We start from the raw sequence: 18566 nt of genomic DNA, 5'->3' as shown, positions 1-18566 counted from the left end.
GAACCGCATGACTACGTTCATCCATCCATTATCCAAATCGCATCCATCGTCCATTAATCCGATTATCCAAACTTTCTCACCATATTCCACATGACCTACATGTCTCTCTCTCTTCCAATAGAAGAACACAACTGTCTCCAAGTACTCCTTTTAGCTGTTTCAATTATTTTGCATGCTATGGCTCTCTTTCTTTTATATTCTATCAAATTGTCCACATTAAGGTTATTTCTGAGGTTTCAGAGAGCACCATTTATTTCTTTAATAGCCAGCCTACACCCATAAGTCCACCATGACACGATGCTCTTATTTCCTGTTCTCCCAGTTTTAGGTGTACTTTCTGAGGCACCTTCATTTATCGTATACGTATCTTCACGAGTGCATTTATCCACATTACCAGTCATTTGAATGTTGTCAGCCAATTCCCTGCAGACACATCTTTAAGTTTGCCCACTGAGCCATTTGAAAGCACCATCTATATATTGGAGCACTTTCTTGGGTACTTTTATCAGTATTTATATTACGTAATGGGAAAATGCTCACTACCTGTTATCACTGCATATTTTCCATTCATGTAGGTTAGCCATATTTGCAGAAATCAATGTTAAATCAATATATGACGTCTTATTCCTATTTATATCTACTCTTGTTCCTCTGCCATTGTTCATACATACACGATTCCTTGTGACAATCATTTCTTCAACCACAGCACCATTATCAGCATGATCACTTCCCCTTAACTGTTATGTACATTGAAATCACTGACTTTCCTCTCCCATTACTTCTGCAAACGCTGCTGCATGCTGCTGCTGCATGCTGCAGTTAAAGTATAACAGGGATGATAAGAATCAACTGTTTTAATAGTCTTGTGTTCTGTACACCTCAACAATGGTACATTCACGTCCACCTGGAGGATTCGCTCTTCTTTAAAATGATCTTTAATGAATTATCTTTTTTTTATTTATGATTTTTCCCTTTTTCTCCCAATTTTAATGGCCAATCGATCCCTATTTTAATTCAAACACCACCCTCGTACTGCACCAACTGCATCTCTCCGGCCGGCAGTCTGGAAGGAGACACCTCCCACGCCGAACCACTGCCCCCCACCCAGAGACGCATTCATGTGACGAACAAAAGCCGACTCCTCCCCCTCCCGAAGACAGCGCTGCCCATTACTGCTGCTCCATCGCGTCCGGCCATAGCCGGATCTGACGAGACCGGGGCGCGAACCCCGGTCCCCAGTGGGCAACTGCATCGACACAAAGCCCATGCTTAGACCGCTACACCACCGCGGACCCACTAATGAATTATCTTTAATTAATGTGACATAGCCACCCCCTTGATTATTTGCTCTATCATGTCCGACTGAATTGTCCATCCATCCATTATCCAAACCGCTTATCCTGCTTTGAGGGTCACGAGGATGCTGGAGCCTATCCCAGCAGTCATCGGGCGGGCGGGCGGCAGGTGGGGAGACACCCTGGACAGGCCGCCAGGCCGTCACAGGGCTATTATCATTATTATTAAAATATATTTTTGTAGTAATCTTATCAGTAAGATGTAGCAGATGATTATTTTATCTGATATCTTACTAAGTGAACTGTATCCTACCAAAATAAAACCTAGATGTAGTTTCAGTCATGTTTCTTGAATGCATATTACATTTGGTTTGTCATTTAAATCCTTTATGACCTTAAGTTCCTGTGCATTTGCCAATAATCTTCTGGCATTCCACTGAAAGATGTTAGGTACCATTATTAGTTTAATCACTACACAAGTCATATGCAACAGGGTTCATAATTTCTTGTATCGTTTTACACTCTGTACTTGACATCCCAAGGTACCTTGGAAGTACCTTGGGATCTACTTTACATATATAAATTAGAATCAGACTCAACTTCATTGGCCAAATGTGCCTATGCACACGAGGAATTTGACTCCGGCTCACAGCAGCTTCTATCACTCACAGACATCACTCACAAAAAAAAAACCTCTCCCAGCTCACTGTCTCTCCCGCCATCTGGATCACCAGCTTCCTGACAGGCAGGAAACAGCAGGTGCAGCTGGGGGAGTCACTTCTGGTATATGGACAGTCAGCACTGGTGCCCACCTGGGATGTGTCCTCTCCCCACTGCTCTTCTCCCACTACACCAATGACTGCACTTCCAAGGACCCAGCTGTTAAAACTCCTGAAGTTTGCAGATGACACTACGGACTCATCCAGGATGGCGACAAGTCTGCATATCGGCGGGAGGTTGAACAGCTGGTGCTCTGGTGCAGTCAGAACAATTTGGAGCTGAACTTGCTCAAGACTGTGGAGATGACAGTGGACTTTAGGAGACACCCCTCAGCACTGCTCCCCCTCACAATATCTAACAGCAGTGTGTCAACCGTGGACACCTTCACACGTTTTTGGGAACTACTATTTCCAAAGACCTGAAGTGGGAGACCAACATCAACTCCATTCTCAAAAAGGCCCAGCAGAGGTTGTTCTTTCTGTGGAAATTGAAGAAATTTGGTCTGCCAGAGAAGCTGATGGGCCAGTTCTACACCGCAGTCATTGAATCTGTCCCATGCACATCCATTACAATGTGGTTTGGAGCAGCAACAAAACAGTATATGAACAGACTGCAGCAGACAGTAAGGTCAGCAGAAAGAAAGAAAAATATCACTGGAGCTCCCCCGTCCACCCTGCAGAACTTGTACACATCTAGAGCCCGGAAATGGGCGGGCATAATCAGCACAGACCCCTAACACCCAGGACAGTCTGTTTGAACTTCTACCCTCTGGCAAGCGCTACAGAGCAATGTGCACCAAAACCACCACACATAGGAACAGTTTTTTCCCACAGGCTATCTCTCTCACAAACACTTAACAGCATGGTGCAAGAATAGAAACTTACTATGTAAATATGACACATTGTAAATAGTCCCTGGTCTAGCTAGGGCTGCAGACTACCACGTCTCCGCCTATATATGTGGAGTCACCAGCCGCTTCTTTTCACCTGACAGTGAGGAGTTTCACCAGGGGGGCGTAGCATGTGGGAGGATCACGCTATTAACCCCAGCCCCCCCCCCCAAACAGGCTCCCCGACTGATCCGAGGAGGCGCTAGTGCAGTGTCCAGGACACATACCCACATCCGGCTTCCTACCTGCAGACACGGCCAATTGTGTCTGTAGGGGATGCCCGACCAAGCCGAAGGTAACGCAAGGATTTGAACCGGCAATCGCCATGTTGGTAGGCAACAGAATAGACCACCAAGCCACCCGGATGCCCTATTTTTCTTTTTTTTAATTTTCTATTTGGACTTTTAATTGTGACCAAATAAATCCTCCATAGATTTTGGCCCCAAATCTCACTATGGCGTCTGACGCACTCAATTTCCAATGTGATAACAATCCCCAACCTGCGATTCCCCGAGATAATGGAAATTGATATAAATTGAAATGATACATGTTCAAGTGACTTGATACATTTTATTATTTTTGCTATTAAAACCCATTTATCAATTCACATGTATAACATTAGGTATTAGTTGTAACAGTTTTGAGCATCTGCCCATCTTACATCAACGTGCAGCTCGATATCCATTGCAAAACAGTATAAAGCTAAGATTCAGCCGTCCGCACAAAAAGGTCCATTCCCACTCAGCATGCAAATACACTTGTAATGTCTTGAGAAAAATGATGGGAAAAATGAGGAAACAAGAAAGCAGATTCCACAAGTAATTTATTAAGAATATTTCAATGACTAACAACAACTTAATTTTGGACGGAAATCAAATTAGTGCATTTTTAAAAGGTATTTTAACATTTAAAAAGGGTTTGAGCTACATACTACTCTTGTCCATGCTTTTAAGTATTTAGAGTGATTAGACCTAAATTGATGAATTCTATAAATAATCCTCTTCTTGAAGAAAAATATACAGTGTTAACTGTATCATAGGAAAAGTTCACCATAAATGTATTTCAAATTACCTTGAGACATTTTAGTGGTTGGGTATACAATGACACAAAGCTATGAAATTGTGGCTCAAAATCAAACGTCATTAGAACACGGGAATGATAGTCACGTCAAGGTTATTGTGAAAACACTACATACAACATCGGTGAACAATCTGAAAATGTCATGTCTATGGAGTATGCTGTATCCATGCCAAAAAGCACAACTCACTTTAACACTAGTAAACACAACCTGCACAAATTTCATACAATAAACAATACTAAAAAAATAGACAATAAATTAGGTTTATAAATTAATAGAAACATTTTGAAACAATATGCATCAGTCATAATTTAAAGAAAAGAGGAGCTGCTTAGTTCTCACATTTATTGGCCGCCTCCTATCTGGTAAACATAAAACGGCAGCTCCATTTTACTCCAGTGTTGTACCAAAGTTTAACTTTAAATCCATCTTCTGCTCATCACTGTCATATTGTATCTCTGTCCTAGTTACAAAAAGCCACCCAATGCATTTCACAACCTGAACGAATAGGATTTGCAAGTCCAAAAGAGGAGGCGACCCCCAGTGCAAACTGTTGTCACCCACATTGACAGTGGGCTGTCTACTCTATAAGCCAAAACCAACAGACAGAGTAGTAAAGCTGGCCAGACAGAAATCGACTGGGAATTTCCCATGTTTTGAAAGGGAATATTCATGTTAATTCTACTCGCCCTTGACTTGACAGTTTCTATTTCAAGAATTTACAAAAACGCTTGGGATCATATGTCCTTGTAAACAAAACCTTTTAAAAAAAAAACATCAAAATGCCTCTTACATTGACAAAAAAAATAAGTCAACACCCCTGGATTTTTGACCTGTAAGACCTTTTTTGGAATGGCGAACCTTCTATGCTATTACTATAATCGAGGTCATGTTTCTACACTACACTTGATCTTAGCCAAAAGGCTGCAAAGCGATCATTGAGGTCATGTTTCTTTTATTATGCTCATCTACAACTAAAAATCCCTAATGTACACGTACTCTCCACTCCTTGACTTACTTTCAAGAATCAGTCCTTGTAAACAGTCTGTTGACCATGCCCTCTCTCGTCATGCATAATATGCCTCCTGACATGAATCCGCCTCACTCGTCTGTCGCCTCCGCCGGTGCCCTCTTCCTCCGATTGCCCAGCTCCTGGCGACGCACCCGAGCCTCTTGAATCTAAAAGGGCCAGTCCTCCGGGACCAGATCCTCTGCCATTTTCATAAATTAGGATGTTGAGGGTTTCCTCAAAGATGCGAGCCTCAGGAAACTCAACCTACAAAATAAATAAATAAAGAAATAAATAAAAAATTTACCAAACAAATGTGTCACACATCACTCCTAAGCATAGGGCACTGGCCCCACGCTTAGAGAAAGTCCTACCCTCTATTATAAAGAACGACCAAATAGGTTTTATTATTGGTAGGAATTCTTGTAGCAATATGAGAAGGCTTCTCAATATTATTCAACTTTCCCAACTTCGTAAATTGGATGGCTTAGTTGTCAGTTTGGATGCTGAGAAAGGCTTTGATCGTATAGAGTGGCCCTATTCGTTTTCTGCACTTGATGTATTTGGTCTGGGGGAAGGGTTTATCAGCTGGGTGAAGCTTATGTATAATAACGCGTTAACTGCTGTGCTGACAATTGGCAACAAATCCTCATACTTCTGCCTGGGTCAAGGATCAAGACAGGGCTGCCCCATGTCTCCTTTATTATTTGCAACTGCTATCGAACCTCTGGCGGAAGCTATTAGATGCCCCTCCTCTATCTCAGGTGTTTCGGTTGGGAACAGGAACCATATAATTTCATTGTATGCGCACGACATCCTGCTATTTCTTACTAACCCCGATGTATCCATGCCTGCAGTCTTGAATCTGATAAGTAATTTTAGCAAGTTTTCAGGCTTCAAAATTTATTTCACGAAGTCAGAGGCACTCCCCCTGGGTGGTCTTAGAGATTTACCTCCTCCCTTATCCTGTCCATTTAACTGGTCACCTAAGGGCTTCACTTACTTGGGGATATATATAACTCCTTCCCTACAACAGCTGTATGGCACCAACTTTGGACCCCGTTAAAATGTATACATGAAGACCTGGAGAGATGGTCTTCCTTACCGCTTTCGATGTTGGGATGGATATCATTACTTAAAATGCGCATTCTTCCGAGGTTTCTCTACTTCTCTCATATGATCCCAATTCTATTAAAACTAAATTGATTAAAGAGATAAATAGGCATTTAGCACCTTTATTTGGAACAAGATGGCCTGAGTAAGGATAGTTAGACTGATGAGCCGGCATGAGATGGAGGCCTTGGCTGTCTCTAACATCAGGCTTTAACAACTGGCCTCCCGGTTACATCATATTGCTGAATGGGTAAAGAATGATTCAGAATCTATATGGCGAGATTTAGAATCATCACAGATCAATACATCATTGGTGGGTCTTCTGCTCGCTCTTGAATGGAAAAAAAATTAAAGTATCACTGGGAATAATATCATTATAAACTCAACATTACAAGCTTGGTAGCAATTAGAAAATTAAAAGGACATGAAAGAATGCTATCCTCCCTTTCTCCAGTATGCGGTAATATTGACTTTTCCCTTGGGAGTTACAGATGCTGGATTTGAGCTATGGCAACATAAAGGGATCATCACTATAGGTCATTTATATGAGAAAGACATCATGTCTTCATTTGCACAATTACACCAGATACGTAGTGTCTTGCACAGCAAAAGGGACACTGGCTTAACTGCCAGCCCTCCCTGATGGAAAAGACACTTTTGGACCACAACAAAAGAAGTATTTTAGGACGCGGATACAGGGTACTTAATCAATATGATAGAAGTAATCCGCTATCCAAACTCCATGAATGGAATAATGACCTGAACCTTAATATTGATGAAGTCACTTGGAAAGAGATATGGAGGTTAGCAAAGGACATTTCTGTTTGTAATAGAATTAAAGAATCTCAGTTTGGATAATTACAAACCGCTGACAGATAACTCCCCAGCTGAGCCATACAATGAATCCAGAACAAGTCTGAACTCTGTATAAAGTGTAATACAGAGGTTGGGAGTTATATCCACTGTGTCTGGATTTGTGTGTGTGTTATATATATATAAGAGAGAGAGAGAGAGAGAGAGAGAGAGAGGAGATGAGAGAGAGAGAGAGAGAGAGAGAGAGAGAGAGAGAGAGGAGAGAGAGAGAGAGAGAGAGAGAGAGAGAGAGAGAGAGAGAGAGAGAGAGAGAGAGAGAGAGAGAGAGAGAGAGAGGAGAGAGAGAGAGAGAGAGAGAGAGAGAGAGAGAGAGAGAGAGAGAGAGAGAGAGAGAGAGAGAGAGAGAGAGAGAGAGAGAATATTGGAAGAATATTGTGGTCAAACTTAACATAATCTTTGGTGTCCAAATTGAAAAAGATCCTCTGTGTCTACTTTTAGGTCTGCCTAGCAAACTGGCTAAAAGCTCCTACTCCAAAAGGCTTTTATGTGTTCTTTCTTTCCGTGCAAGAAAGAATATCTTGTTGAAATGGATAGATCACAAGCCTCCTACAGTAGCAGGTTGGCATAAGGTTATATTTGAGCTGATACCTATGGAATACTTGACTTACAGAGCTAAGTGTAAGGTAAATATATTTCATAAGATATGGTTCCCTTTTCTAAACTACATACGTAGGTCCAAGGTTGGCAGCTGTTGTACTAAAGGGTTTAACAGACTGCAAGAGAGACATGTAATACAATTAATACCATGGGTTGATGTGTATATGAATGTTTCGCTTTGGATTTTGTACTCTGATGCACAAGATTTCCTCTTTTTCTTTTTCCTTCTTTTATCGTTGCTGTTGCTCTAAATTCAAATGGTAACTGAATGCTGGTATGTAGGGGTGGTAGTGTCCACCCCCCCTCCTTTTTTTTGCTTTCCTTTACCTTGGATTAAGTGGGCTTCTCTTCTCTTCTGTTTGTATGTTTGTGTGTTTTTTACATGTATGTTCTATGTTCTAAAAGAAAAAGTAAATAAAGATACTGCTTAAAAAAAAAAGAAGGGGGTCATGCACACAAAGCTGAGGAGTACCACAACAAAAATGTAACACATGCAACACCAAGTTGTCTCTGCTACTCCAACCCACCGTCAGAATGCCAGCGGCCAAATGTACAAAACTCCGTGTATATTTAGGTGTAGAAATTTATGTACACACAAAACAGGAATCATGCATACGCAGTCTTTTTGTCAGATTTATAAAACCCCACGTACATCAGTTCCTGTGTGTTTTTTCCACATATATCTCAATCATCCTGAAATTGCGTGCACGTGCACAAGCCTTCTCACCATGCCCACAATTTACAATGGCTTCCAACACAGCTCCAATGACCTGGTTTCAACAAAAAGAGCCAGCATTGACTTCAGATTGAGCAGAAATGATGGAACCACTTAAGAAGCAATGGAAGAAGCAGCGCAATTTTAGCGAGTGTGAACTTGAAATAATGATTGATTAAACAGACAGAAGAACACGTGTATTACTTGGAAGCCAGAGCTCCGGCATTACCAACAGAAAGAAGAACGCGTGTATTACTTGGAAGCCAGAGCTCCGGCATTATGAACAGAAAGAAGAACGCATGTATTACTTGTATTACATGTGTAATAACATGTGTGGAACAAAAAGACCTGCCTGTATCATAACATGTATGGAGCAAAAAGACCTGCCTGTATCATAACATGTGTGGAACAAAAAGACCTGTCTGTATCATAACAAGTGTGGAACAAAAAGACCTGCCTGTATCATAACATGTATGGAACAAAAAGACCTGCCTGTATAATAACATGTATGGAACAAAAACACCTGCCTGTGTAATAACATGTGTGGAACAAAAAGACCTGCCTGTATCATAACATGTATGGAACAAAAAGACCTGCCTGTATCATAACATGCGTGGAACAAAAAGACCTGCCTGTATCATAACATGTGGAACAAAAAGACCTGCCTGTATCATAACGTGTGGAACAAAAAGACCTGCCTGTATAATAACATGTATGGAACAAAAAGACCTGCCGTTATCATAGCATGCATGGAACAAAAAGACCGGCCTGCATAATAACATGTATGGAACAAAAAGACCTGCCTGTATCATAACATGTGTGGAAGAAAAAGACCTGCCTGTATCATAACATGTGTGGAAGAAAATGACCTGCCTGTATCATAACATGTGTGAAACAAAAAGACCTGACTGTATCATAACATGTGTGGAACAAAAAGACCTGCCTGTATCAAAACATGTGTGGAACAAAAAGACCTGCCTGTATCATAACATGCATGGAACAAAAAGACCTGCCTGTATCATAACATGTGTGGAAGAAAAAGACCTGCCTGTATCATAACATGTGTGGAACAAAAAGACCTGCCTGTATCATAACATGTGTAGAACAAAAAGACCTGCCTGTATCATAACATGCATGGAACAAAAAGACCTGCCTGTATCATAACATGTGTGGAAGAAAAAGACCTGCCTGTATCATAACATGTGTGGAAGAAAAAGACTTGCCTGCATAATAACATGTATAGACAAAGGGACCTGCCTGTATAATAACGCGTTTGGAACAAAAACACCTGCTGGTATCATAACATGCGTGGAAGAAAAAGACCTGCCTGTATCATAGCATGCGTGGAAGAAAAAGACCTGCCTGTATCATAACATGTGTGGAAGAAAAAGACCTGCCTGTATAATAACTTGTAGGGAAGAAAAAGACCTGCCCGTATAATAACCTGTATGGAACAAAAGGACCTGGCTGTATAATAACATGTATGGAACAAAAAGACCTGCCTGTATCATAACATGTGTGGAACAAAAAGACTTGCCTGTATCAAAACATGTGTGGAACAAAAAGACCTGCCTGTATCATAAAATGCATGGAAAAAAAAGACCTGCCTGTATCATAACATGTATGGAACAAAAAGACCTGCCTGTATCAAAACATGTGGAACAAAAAGACCTGCCTGTATCATAACGTGTGGAACAAAAAGACCTGCCTGTATAATAACATGTATGGAACAAAAAGACCTGCCGTTATCATAGCATGCATGGAACAAAAAGACCGGCCTGCATAATAACATGTATGGAACAAAAAGACCTGCCTGTATCATAACATGTGTGGAAGAAAAAGACCTGCCTGTATCATAACATGTGTGGATGAAAATGACCTGCCTGTATCATAACATGTGTGAAACAAAAAGACCTGACTGTATCATAACATGTGTGGAACAAAAAGACCTGCCTGTATCAAAACATGTGTGGAACAAAAAGACCTGCCTGTATCATAACATGCATGGAACAAAAAGACCTGCCTGTATCATAACATGTGTGGAAGAAAAAGACCTGCCTGTATCATAACATGTGTGGAACAAAAAGACCTGCCTGTATCATAACATGTGTAGAACAAAAAGACCTGCCTGTATCATAACATGCATGGAACAAAAAGACCTGCCTGTATCATAACATGTGTGGAAGAAAAAGACCTGCCTGTATCATAACATGTGTGGAAGAAAAAGACTTGCCTGCATAATAACATGTATAGAACAAAGGGACCTGCCTGTATAATAACGCGTTTGGAACAAAAACACCTGCTGGTATCATAACATGCGTGGAAGAAAAAGACCTGCCTGTATCATAGCATGCGTGGAAGAAAAAGACCTGCCTGTATCATAACATGTGTGGAAGAAAAAGACCTGCCTGTATAATAACATGTAGGGAAGAAAAAGACCTGCCCGTATAATAACCTGTATGGAACAAAAGGACCTGGCTGTATAATAACATGTATGGAACAAAAAGACCTGCCTGTATCATAACATGTGTGGAACAAAAAGACTTGCCTGTATCAAAACATGTGTGGAACAAAAAGAGCTGCCTGTATCATAACATGCATGGAAAAAAAAGACCTGCCTGTATCATAACATGTATGGAACAAAAAGACCTGCCTGTATCATAACATGTGGAACAAAAAGACCTGCCTGTATCATAACGTGTGGAACAAAAAGACCTGCCTGTATAATAACATGTATGGAACAAAAAGACCTGCCGTTATCATAGCATGCATGGAACAAAAAGACCGGCCTGCATAATAACATGTATGGAACAAAAAGACCTGCCTGTATCATAACATGTGTGGAACAAAAAGACCTGCCGTTATCATAGCATGCATGGAACAAAAAGACCTGCATGTATCATAACATGCATGGAACAAAAAGACCTGGCTGTATCATAACATGTGTGGAACAAAAAGACCTGCCTGCATAATAACATGTATGGAACAAAAAGACCTGCCTGTATCATAACATGTGTGGAACAAAAAGACCTGCCTGTATAATAGCATGCATGGAACAAAAAGACCTGCCTGTATCATAGCATGCATGGAACAAAAAGACCTGCCTGTATCATAACATGTGTGGAACAAAAAGACCTGCCTGTATAATAGCATGCATGGAACAAAAAGACCTGCCTGTATCATAGCATGCATGGAACAAAAAGACCTGCCTGTATCATAACATGCATGGAACAAAAAGACCTGCCTGCATAATAACATGTATGGAACAAAAAGACCTGCCTGTATCATAACATGTGTGGAACAAAAAGACTTGCCTGTATCAAAACATGTGTGGAACAAAAACACCTGCCGGTATCATAACATGCGTGGAAGAAAAAGACCTGCCTGTATCATAACATGCGTGGAAGAAAAAGACCTGCCTGTATCATAACATGTGTGGAAGAAAAAGACCTGCCTGTATAATAACATGTAGGGAAGAAAAAGGCCTGCCCGTATAATAACCTGTACGGAACAAAAAGACCTGCCTGTATAATAACATGTGTGGAACAAAAAGACCTGCCTGTATAATAACATGTGTGGAACAAAAAGACCTGCCGTTATCATAGCATGCATGGAACAAAAAGACCTGCCTGTATCATAACATGTATGGAACAAAAAGACCTGCCTGTATCATAACATGTGGAACAAAAAGACCTGCCTGTATCATAACGTGTGGAACAAAAAGACCTGCCTGTATAATAACATGTATGGAACAAAAAGACCTGCCGTTATCATAGCATGCATGGAACAAAAAGACCGGCCTGCATAATAACATGTATGGAACAAAAAGACCTGCCTGTATCATAACATGTGTGGAACAAAAAGACTTGCCTGTATCAAAACATGTGTGGAACAAAAAGACCTGCCTGTATCATAACATGTGTGGAAGAAAAAGACCTGCCTGTATCATAACATGTGTGGAAGAAAAAGACCTGCCTGTATCATAACATGTGTGAAACAAAAAGACCTGACTGTATCATAACATGTGTGGAACAAAAAGACCTGCCTGTATCAAAACATGTGTGGAACAAAAAGACCTGCCTGTATCATAACATGCATGGAACAAAAAGACCTGCCTGTATCATAACATGTGTGGAAGAAAAAGACCTGCCTGTATCATAACGTGTGGAACAAAAAGACCTGCCTGTATCATAACATGTGTAGAACAAAAAGACCTGCCTGTATCATAACATGCATGGAACAAAAAGACCTGCCTGTATCATAACATGTGTGGAAGAAAAAGACCTGCCTGTATCATAACATGTGTGGAAGAAAAAGACTTGCCTGCATAATAACATGTATAGAACAAAGGGACCTGCCTGTATAATAACGCGTTTGGAACAAAAACACCTGCTGGTATCATAACATGCGTGGAAGAAAAAGACCTGCCTGTATCATAGCATGCGTGGAAGAAAAAGACCTGCCTGTATCATAACATGTGTGGAAGAAAAAGACCTGCCTGTATAATAACATGTAGGGAAGAAAAAGACCTGCCCGTATAATAACCTGTATGGAACAAAAGGACCTGGCTGTATAATAACATGTATGGAACAAAAAGACCTGCCTGTATCATAACATGTGTGGAACAAAAAGACTTGCCTGTATCAAAACATGTGTGGAACAAAAAGACCTGCCGTTATCATAGCATGCATGGAACAAAAAGACCGGCCTGCATAATAACATGTATGGAACAAAAGGCCTGCCTGTATCATAACATGTGTGGAACAAAAAGACTTGCCTGTATCAAAACATGTGTGGAACAAAAAGACCTGCCTGTATCATAACATGTGTGGAAGAAAAAGACCTGCCTGTATCATAACATGTGTGGAAGAAAAAGACCTGCCTGTATCATAACATGTGTGGAACAAAAAGACCTGCCTGTATCATAACATGTGTGGAACAAAAAGACCTGCCTGTATCAAAACATGTGTGGGACAAAAAGACCTGCCTGTATCATAACATGCATGGAACAAAAAGACCTGCCTGTATCATAACATGTGTGGAAGAAAAAGACCTGCCTGTATCATAACATGTGTGGAAGAAAAAGACTTGCCTGCATAATAACATGTATAGAACAAAGGGACCTGCCTGTATAATAACGCGTTTGGAACAAAAACACCTGCTGGTATCATAACATGCGTGGAAGAAAAAGACCTGCCTGTATCATAGCATGCGTGGAAGAAAAAGACCTGCCTGTATCATAACATGTGTGGAAGAAAAAGACCTGCCTGTATAATAACATGTAGGGAAGAAAAAGACCTGCCCGTATAATAACCTGTATGGAACAAAAAGACCTGGCTGTATAATAACATGTATGGAACAAAAAGACCTGCCTGTATCATAACATGTGTGGAACAAAAAGACTTGCCTGTATCAAAACATGTGTGGAACAAAAAGACCTGCCTGTATCATAACATGCATGGAACAAAAAGACCTGCCTGTATCATAACATGTGTGGAAGAAAAAGACCTGCCTGTATCATAACATGTGTGGATGAAAAAGACCTGCCTGTATCATAACATGTGTGGAACAAAAAGACCTGCCTGTATCATAACATGTGTGGAACAAAAAGACTTGCCTGTATCATAACATGCGTGGAACAAAAAGACCTACCTGTATCATAACATGTGTGGAAGAAAAAGACCTGCCTGTATCAGAACATGTGTGGAACAAAAAGACCTGCCTGTATCATAACATGTGTGGAACAAAAAGACCTGCCTGTATCATAACATGCGTGGAACAAAAAGACCTGCCTGTATCATAACATGTGTGGAAGAAAAAGACCTGCCTGTATCATAACATGTGTGGAAGAAAAAGACCTGCCTGTATCATAACATGTGTGGAAGAAAAAGACTTGACTGCATAATAACATGTATAGAACAAAGGGACCTGCCTGTATAATAACGCGTTTGGAACAAAAACACCTGCCGGTATCATAACATGCGTGGAAGAAAAAGACCTGCCTGTATCATAACATGTGTGGAAGAAAAAGACCTGCCTGTATAATACATGTAGGGAAGAAAAAGACCTGCCCGTATAATAACCTGTATGGAACAAAAAGACCTGCCCGTATAATAACATGTGTGGAACAAAAAGACCTGCCTGTATCACAACATGTGTGGAACAAAAAGACCTGCCTGTATCATAACATGCATGGGACAAAAAGACCTGCCTGCATAATAACAATGCTATCTTAAAGCGTTTTCTTTGCCCTTGACATGAGGGTAAACATGCTAATGTGGTATTTTGTGGCCTAAGTGGATGAAGGAAATGGACAGTAATGCATGACGTGTTTTTCTTTCCAGTCTATCCTGCCTATATTACTCATGAAATAATATTGTAAAATTATGACAGATAAGTCGCACCATGGCAGTAAAGGACAAGAGTAGCAGGATTCTAGACAGTTCTATGGAGTTTCATTAGATTTAATGACCACTGCTGCTTATTCATATCATCTTTGTAGAAACATAGCGGCTATATGTTAAAACAAGTGTCAAATCAAACAAAGCTACACATGCCAAATGACATTAGGTGATGCTTACTTTGGTCTGTTTCTTCTCTGTGGCATAAACAATAGAGGTGCAGCAAACTTCAGCAATCTTGCGACCTTCACCATAGAAAGACCAACAGCAGATCTCATCCCCCAAAACATCCTTGACAAACAGCACGCGGCCATTAAAGCGCAGCCCGAGCTTGTCAAACAATTCGATGTTCTTCAGTAGGTTGTCATCAGAGTTACTAGTAGTAGGGACAGAAGAGGGCAGGAGGTTATAAATTACCTGGTAATGGCAGCTTATTCTACAGCAAAAGGAGTTTTCTGGGGGACAGTAAATTAAACAGGTGTACTAACAGCATGAACTTTCGGCTTGTCCACTTGTTTATTCCTACATTCCTTCTACGAAATACATTGTCAGCCTTCAATCTTACCTCGTGTAAGAGTATTTGTTGTTTCCTCTGTTGTTCTGTAATTTTACTACAGGCTGCAGGGACAGAAAAAAATATAATCATCTTGAGGCTAACTATTACATTGTGGGGAAATTAATCTTTTTTTAATTCGTCTTTTTATTGCATTTTTGCACAGATTTATAAGACAAACAGAACAAAATGTAAACGTGTCTGTGAGTTTTATCACATGAAAACCCAACCCGCCAACCAATAACCCCCAACGCCAATAACCCACCCTCATCCCACCGTACTGCACTCTAAATTGGAGAAGCAAAACAAGCGGACGAAAAACAAGAAACAGAAATATAAAAATATAATAATCATTATATAACTTTGTTAATAGAAACACTCAATGGTAGGGAAAGTGCTCAACAAATAAGGAGCAAAATAATCCAGTAAATAATCCTGGATTTCATATATATATATAAACATGGATACAGGAAAAAAAGATTTTAATGCATAGCAGTACAGGTCTGTTTCATGCGTCTTGCACTCATCAGCTGCTAATGTTTTATTCACAAAGAATCATATAGTTTACATTGCCCAGCGTCACGCCCCTAATTTTGGTTGGACAGCGACCAATCAGATGGGGAAACATCCAAATTATAACAACCAATGGGGTAGGTACTTAGGATGCACAGCAGCCAATGGAGGGGTAGAAAACATTACAACCAATGAGACTGGGGTTTGTTTTGAAAAGCATTTAGGGGCCAGGGCACTGTTGAAATGGCCTACATTAGAAATATAACAAGGTAACTTATGTGAACTATATATTGGGGTGGTGTTGGGGCACACTTGGAAGGACAGGCAGTTAAAATATAATTTAAAAAAAAAACTCTAATAAATGTCATATGTGTATCATCTAATGGGGTGGGGGGATAATAAAGACGTTTTACTTGTAGTTACAAAGGATTTTTTTTTCAGTGTCTACAACTGGTGGCCAATTCGTTTCTATTATTCAAGGTGGACATATCAGGTCTGCAAATAATAAAATACTTTTCTGCCAAGCACAGGTCACATCTTTTACCCCTAACTGAATATGCACTACTCTTTGCAAGGGTTTTCCATGAGACAGAATAACTGATATTCTTGTTTACCAGTGACCAAATGTGGCGGCTTAAGGTCATTGCATTTTTCGCATGCTCATTTCTGAAGCTACTCATATGGCCGTTAAACCTAATTTTAAAAGCACCCTCTGTTAATCCCACGTAAGTGTCCACATTGTAGTTATCTTCTCTTGTCACCGATGCCTGGTAGATGACTCCCTCTATCTGGCATTTTCCTTCTAGAAAAGAAGAATTTATATATATATATAATTTATATACGTATATATATATCCAGTGAGTCAAGTAAATTCTTTATGAGACAGTACAAGCCTGTTTCATGCCATAAGCAATCAGCAGCTGTCGATAAAACTACTTGAGGAAAGGACATAAAAGATATAATCCAGTGAGTCAAGTAAAGAATTTACTTGACTCACTGGATTTTACTGTGTCACGAAGGGCATCTGGCGTAAGAAAGGGCATCAGTACCGGTGGCGGTCGTTGCTAACCTGGGCCTCGACCGATCCGGTTGCGTCAGAAAGGGCATCCGGCGTAAAATCTTTGCCAAATTAAATATGTAGATCAAAATTAAGATCCATACCAGATCGGTCAAGGCCCGGGTTACTAACGACCGCCACCAGTGCTGTTAACCAGCAGGGTGCCGGTGGAAACTATGCTACTGTTGGGCGAAGGAGAAGGAGAGGGGGGAAAGGCATGTCCAGAGGCAGCGAGAGAGGAGGAAGGGTAGGATTTTGGAGGTGAGAGTCGGAACTTTGAATGTTGGCACTATGACTGGTAAAGGGAGAGAGCTGGCTGACATGATGGAAAGAAGAAAGTTAGGCATACTGTGTGTGCAAGAGACCAGGTGGAAGGGGTGTAAGGCCAGGAGTATCGGAAGTGGGTTCAAACTCTTCTACCATGGTGCGAATGGTAGGAAAAATGGAGTAGGGGTAATTCTGAAGGAAGAGTATGTCCAGAGTGTGCTGGAGGTGAAGAGAGTGTCAGGCAGAGTGATGAGTGTGAAGCTGGAAATCGAAGGTGTATTGCTTAATGTTATCAGCGCATATGCCCCGCAAGTTGGGTGTGAGATGGACAAAAAAGAAGAATTCTGGAGTGAGTTGGATGACGTGGTGGAGAGGATACCAAAGGAGGAGAGAGTGGTGATTGGAGCGGACTTCAATGGACATGTTGATGAAGGGAACAGAGGTGATGAGGAGGTGACGGGTAGGTATGGTGTCAGGGAGAGAAATGTGGAAGGACAGATGGTGGTCGATTTTGTGAAAAGGATGGAAATGGCTGTGGTGAATACATATTTCAAGAAGAGGGAGGAACACAGGGTGACATACAAGAGTGGAGGAAAGTGCACACAGGTGGACTGTATCTTATGTAGAGGGCATGCTCTGAAAAAGATTGGAGACTGCAACGTGGTGACAGGGGAGAACGTAGCAAGGCAGCATCGGATGGTGGTCTGTAGGATGACTCTGGAGACCAAAAGGAGGAAGCAAGTGAAGGCAGAGCCAAGGATCAAATGGTGGAAGTTGAAGAAGGAAGACTTGTGTAGAGTTCAGGCAGGAGTTAAGACAGGCACTGGGTGGTAGTGAAGAGTTGCCAGATGGCTGGGCAACCACTGCAGAAATAGTGAGGGAGACAGATAGGAAGGTACTTGGTGTGTCATCAGGACAGAGGAAGGAAGACAAAGAGACTTGGTGGTGGAATGAGAAAGTACAGAAAATTATACAGAGGAAGAGGTTGGCAAAGAAGAAGTGGGATAGTCAGAGAGAGGAAGAAAGTAGACAGGAGTACAAGGAGATGCAGTGTAAAGCGAAGAGAGAGGTGGCAAAGGCAAAGGCGTATGGTGAGTTGTATGACAGGTTGGAAACTAAGGAAGGAGAAAAGGACTTGTACCAATTGGCTAGACAGAGGGAACGAGCTGGGAAGGATGTGCAACAAGTTAGGGTGGTCAAGGATAGAGATGAAAATGTGCTGACAAGTGATGACAGTGTGCTGAGAAGGTGGAAGGAATACTTTGAGGGGCTGATGAATGAAGAAAATGAGAGAGAGAGAAGGTTGGATGATGTAAGGATAGTGAATCAGGAAGTACAGTGGATTAGCAAGGAGGAAGTGAGGGCAGCTATGAAGAGGATGAAGAGTGGAAGGAAGTTGGTCCTGATGACATACCTGTAGAGGCATGGAGATGTTTAGGAGAGATGGCGGTGGAGTTTTTAACTGGATTGTTTAACACAATCCTGG

General features: G+C 41.1%; 1 protein-coding gene across 1 annotated transcript in view; it reads right to left on the bottom strand.

The window, feature by feature from the left end:
• Positions 1-3709: 3709 nt before the first annotated feature.
• kctd13 (potassium channel tetramerization domain containing 13) overlaps positions 3710-18566 on the bottom strand; it is a 29173-nt gene continuing 14316 nt past the window's right edge. Inside the window, exons 5-7 of the mRNA XM_056287948.1 lie at positions 15256-15308; positions 14871-15066; positions 3710-5258 (exon numbers count right to left, since the gene is read on the bottom strand). Of these exons, the coding sequence (XP_056143923.1) occupies positions 5010-5258; positions 14871-15066; positions 15256-15308 (498 nt within the window). The 3' untranslated portion in view covers positions 3710-5009. The remainder of the gene's footprint in view (positions 5259-14870; positions 15067-15255; positions 15309-18566) is intronic.

Source organism: Lampris incognitus, chromosome 10 (assembly GCF_029633865.1).
Source record: "Lampris incognitus isolate fLamInc1 chromosome 10, fLamInc1.hap2, whole genome shotgun sequence".
NCBI classification, from domain to species: Eukaryota; Metazoa; Chordata; class Actinopteri; order Lampriformes; family Lampridae; genus Lampris; species Lampris incognitus.
The sequence above is the reverse complement of the archived record's forward strand: the minus strand, read 5'-3'. Positions and strand labels throughout refer to the sequence as shown.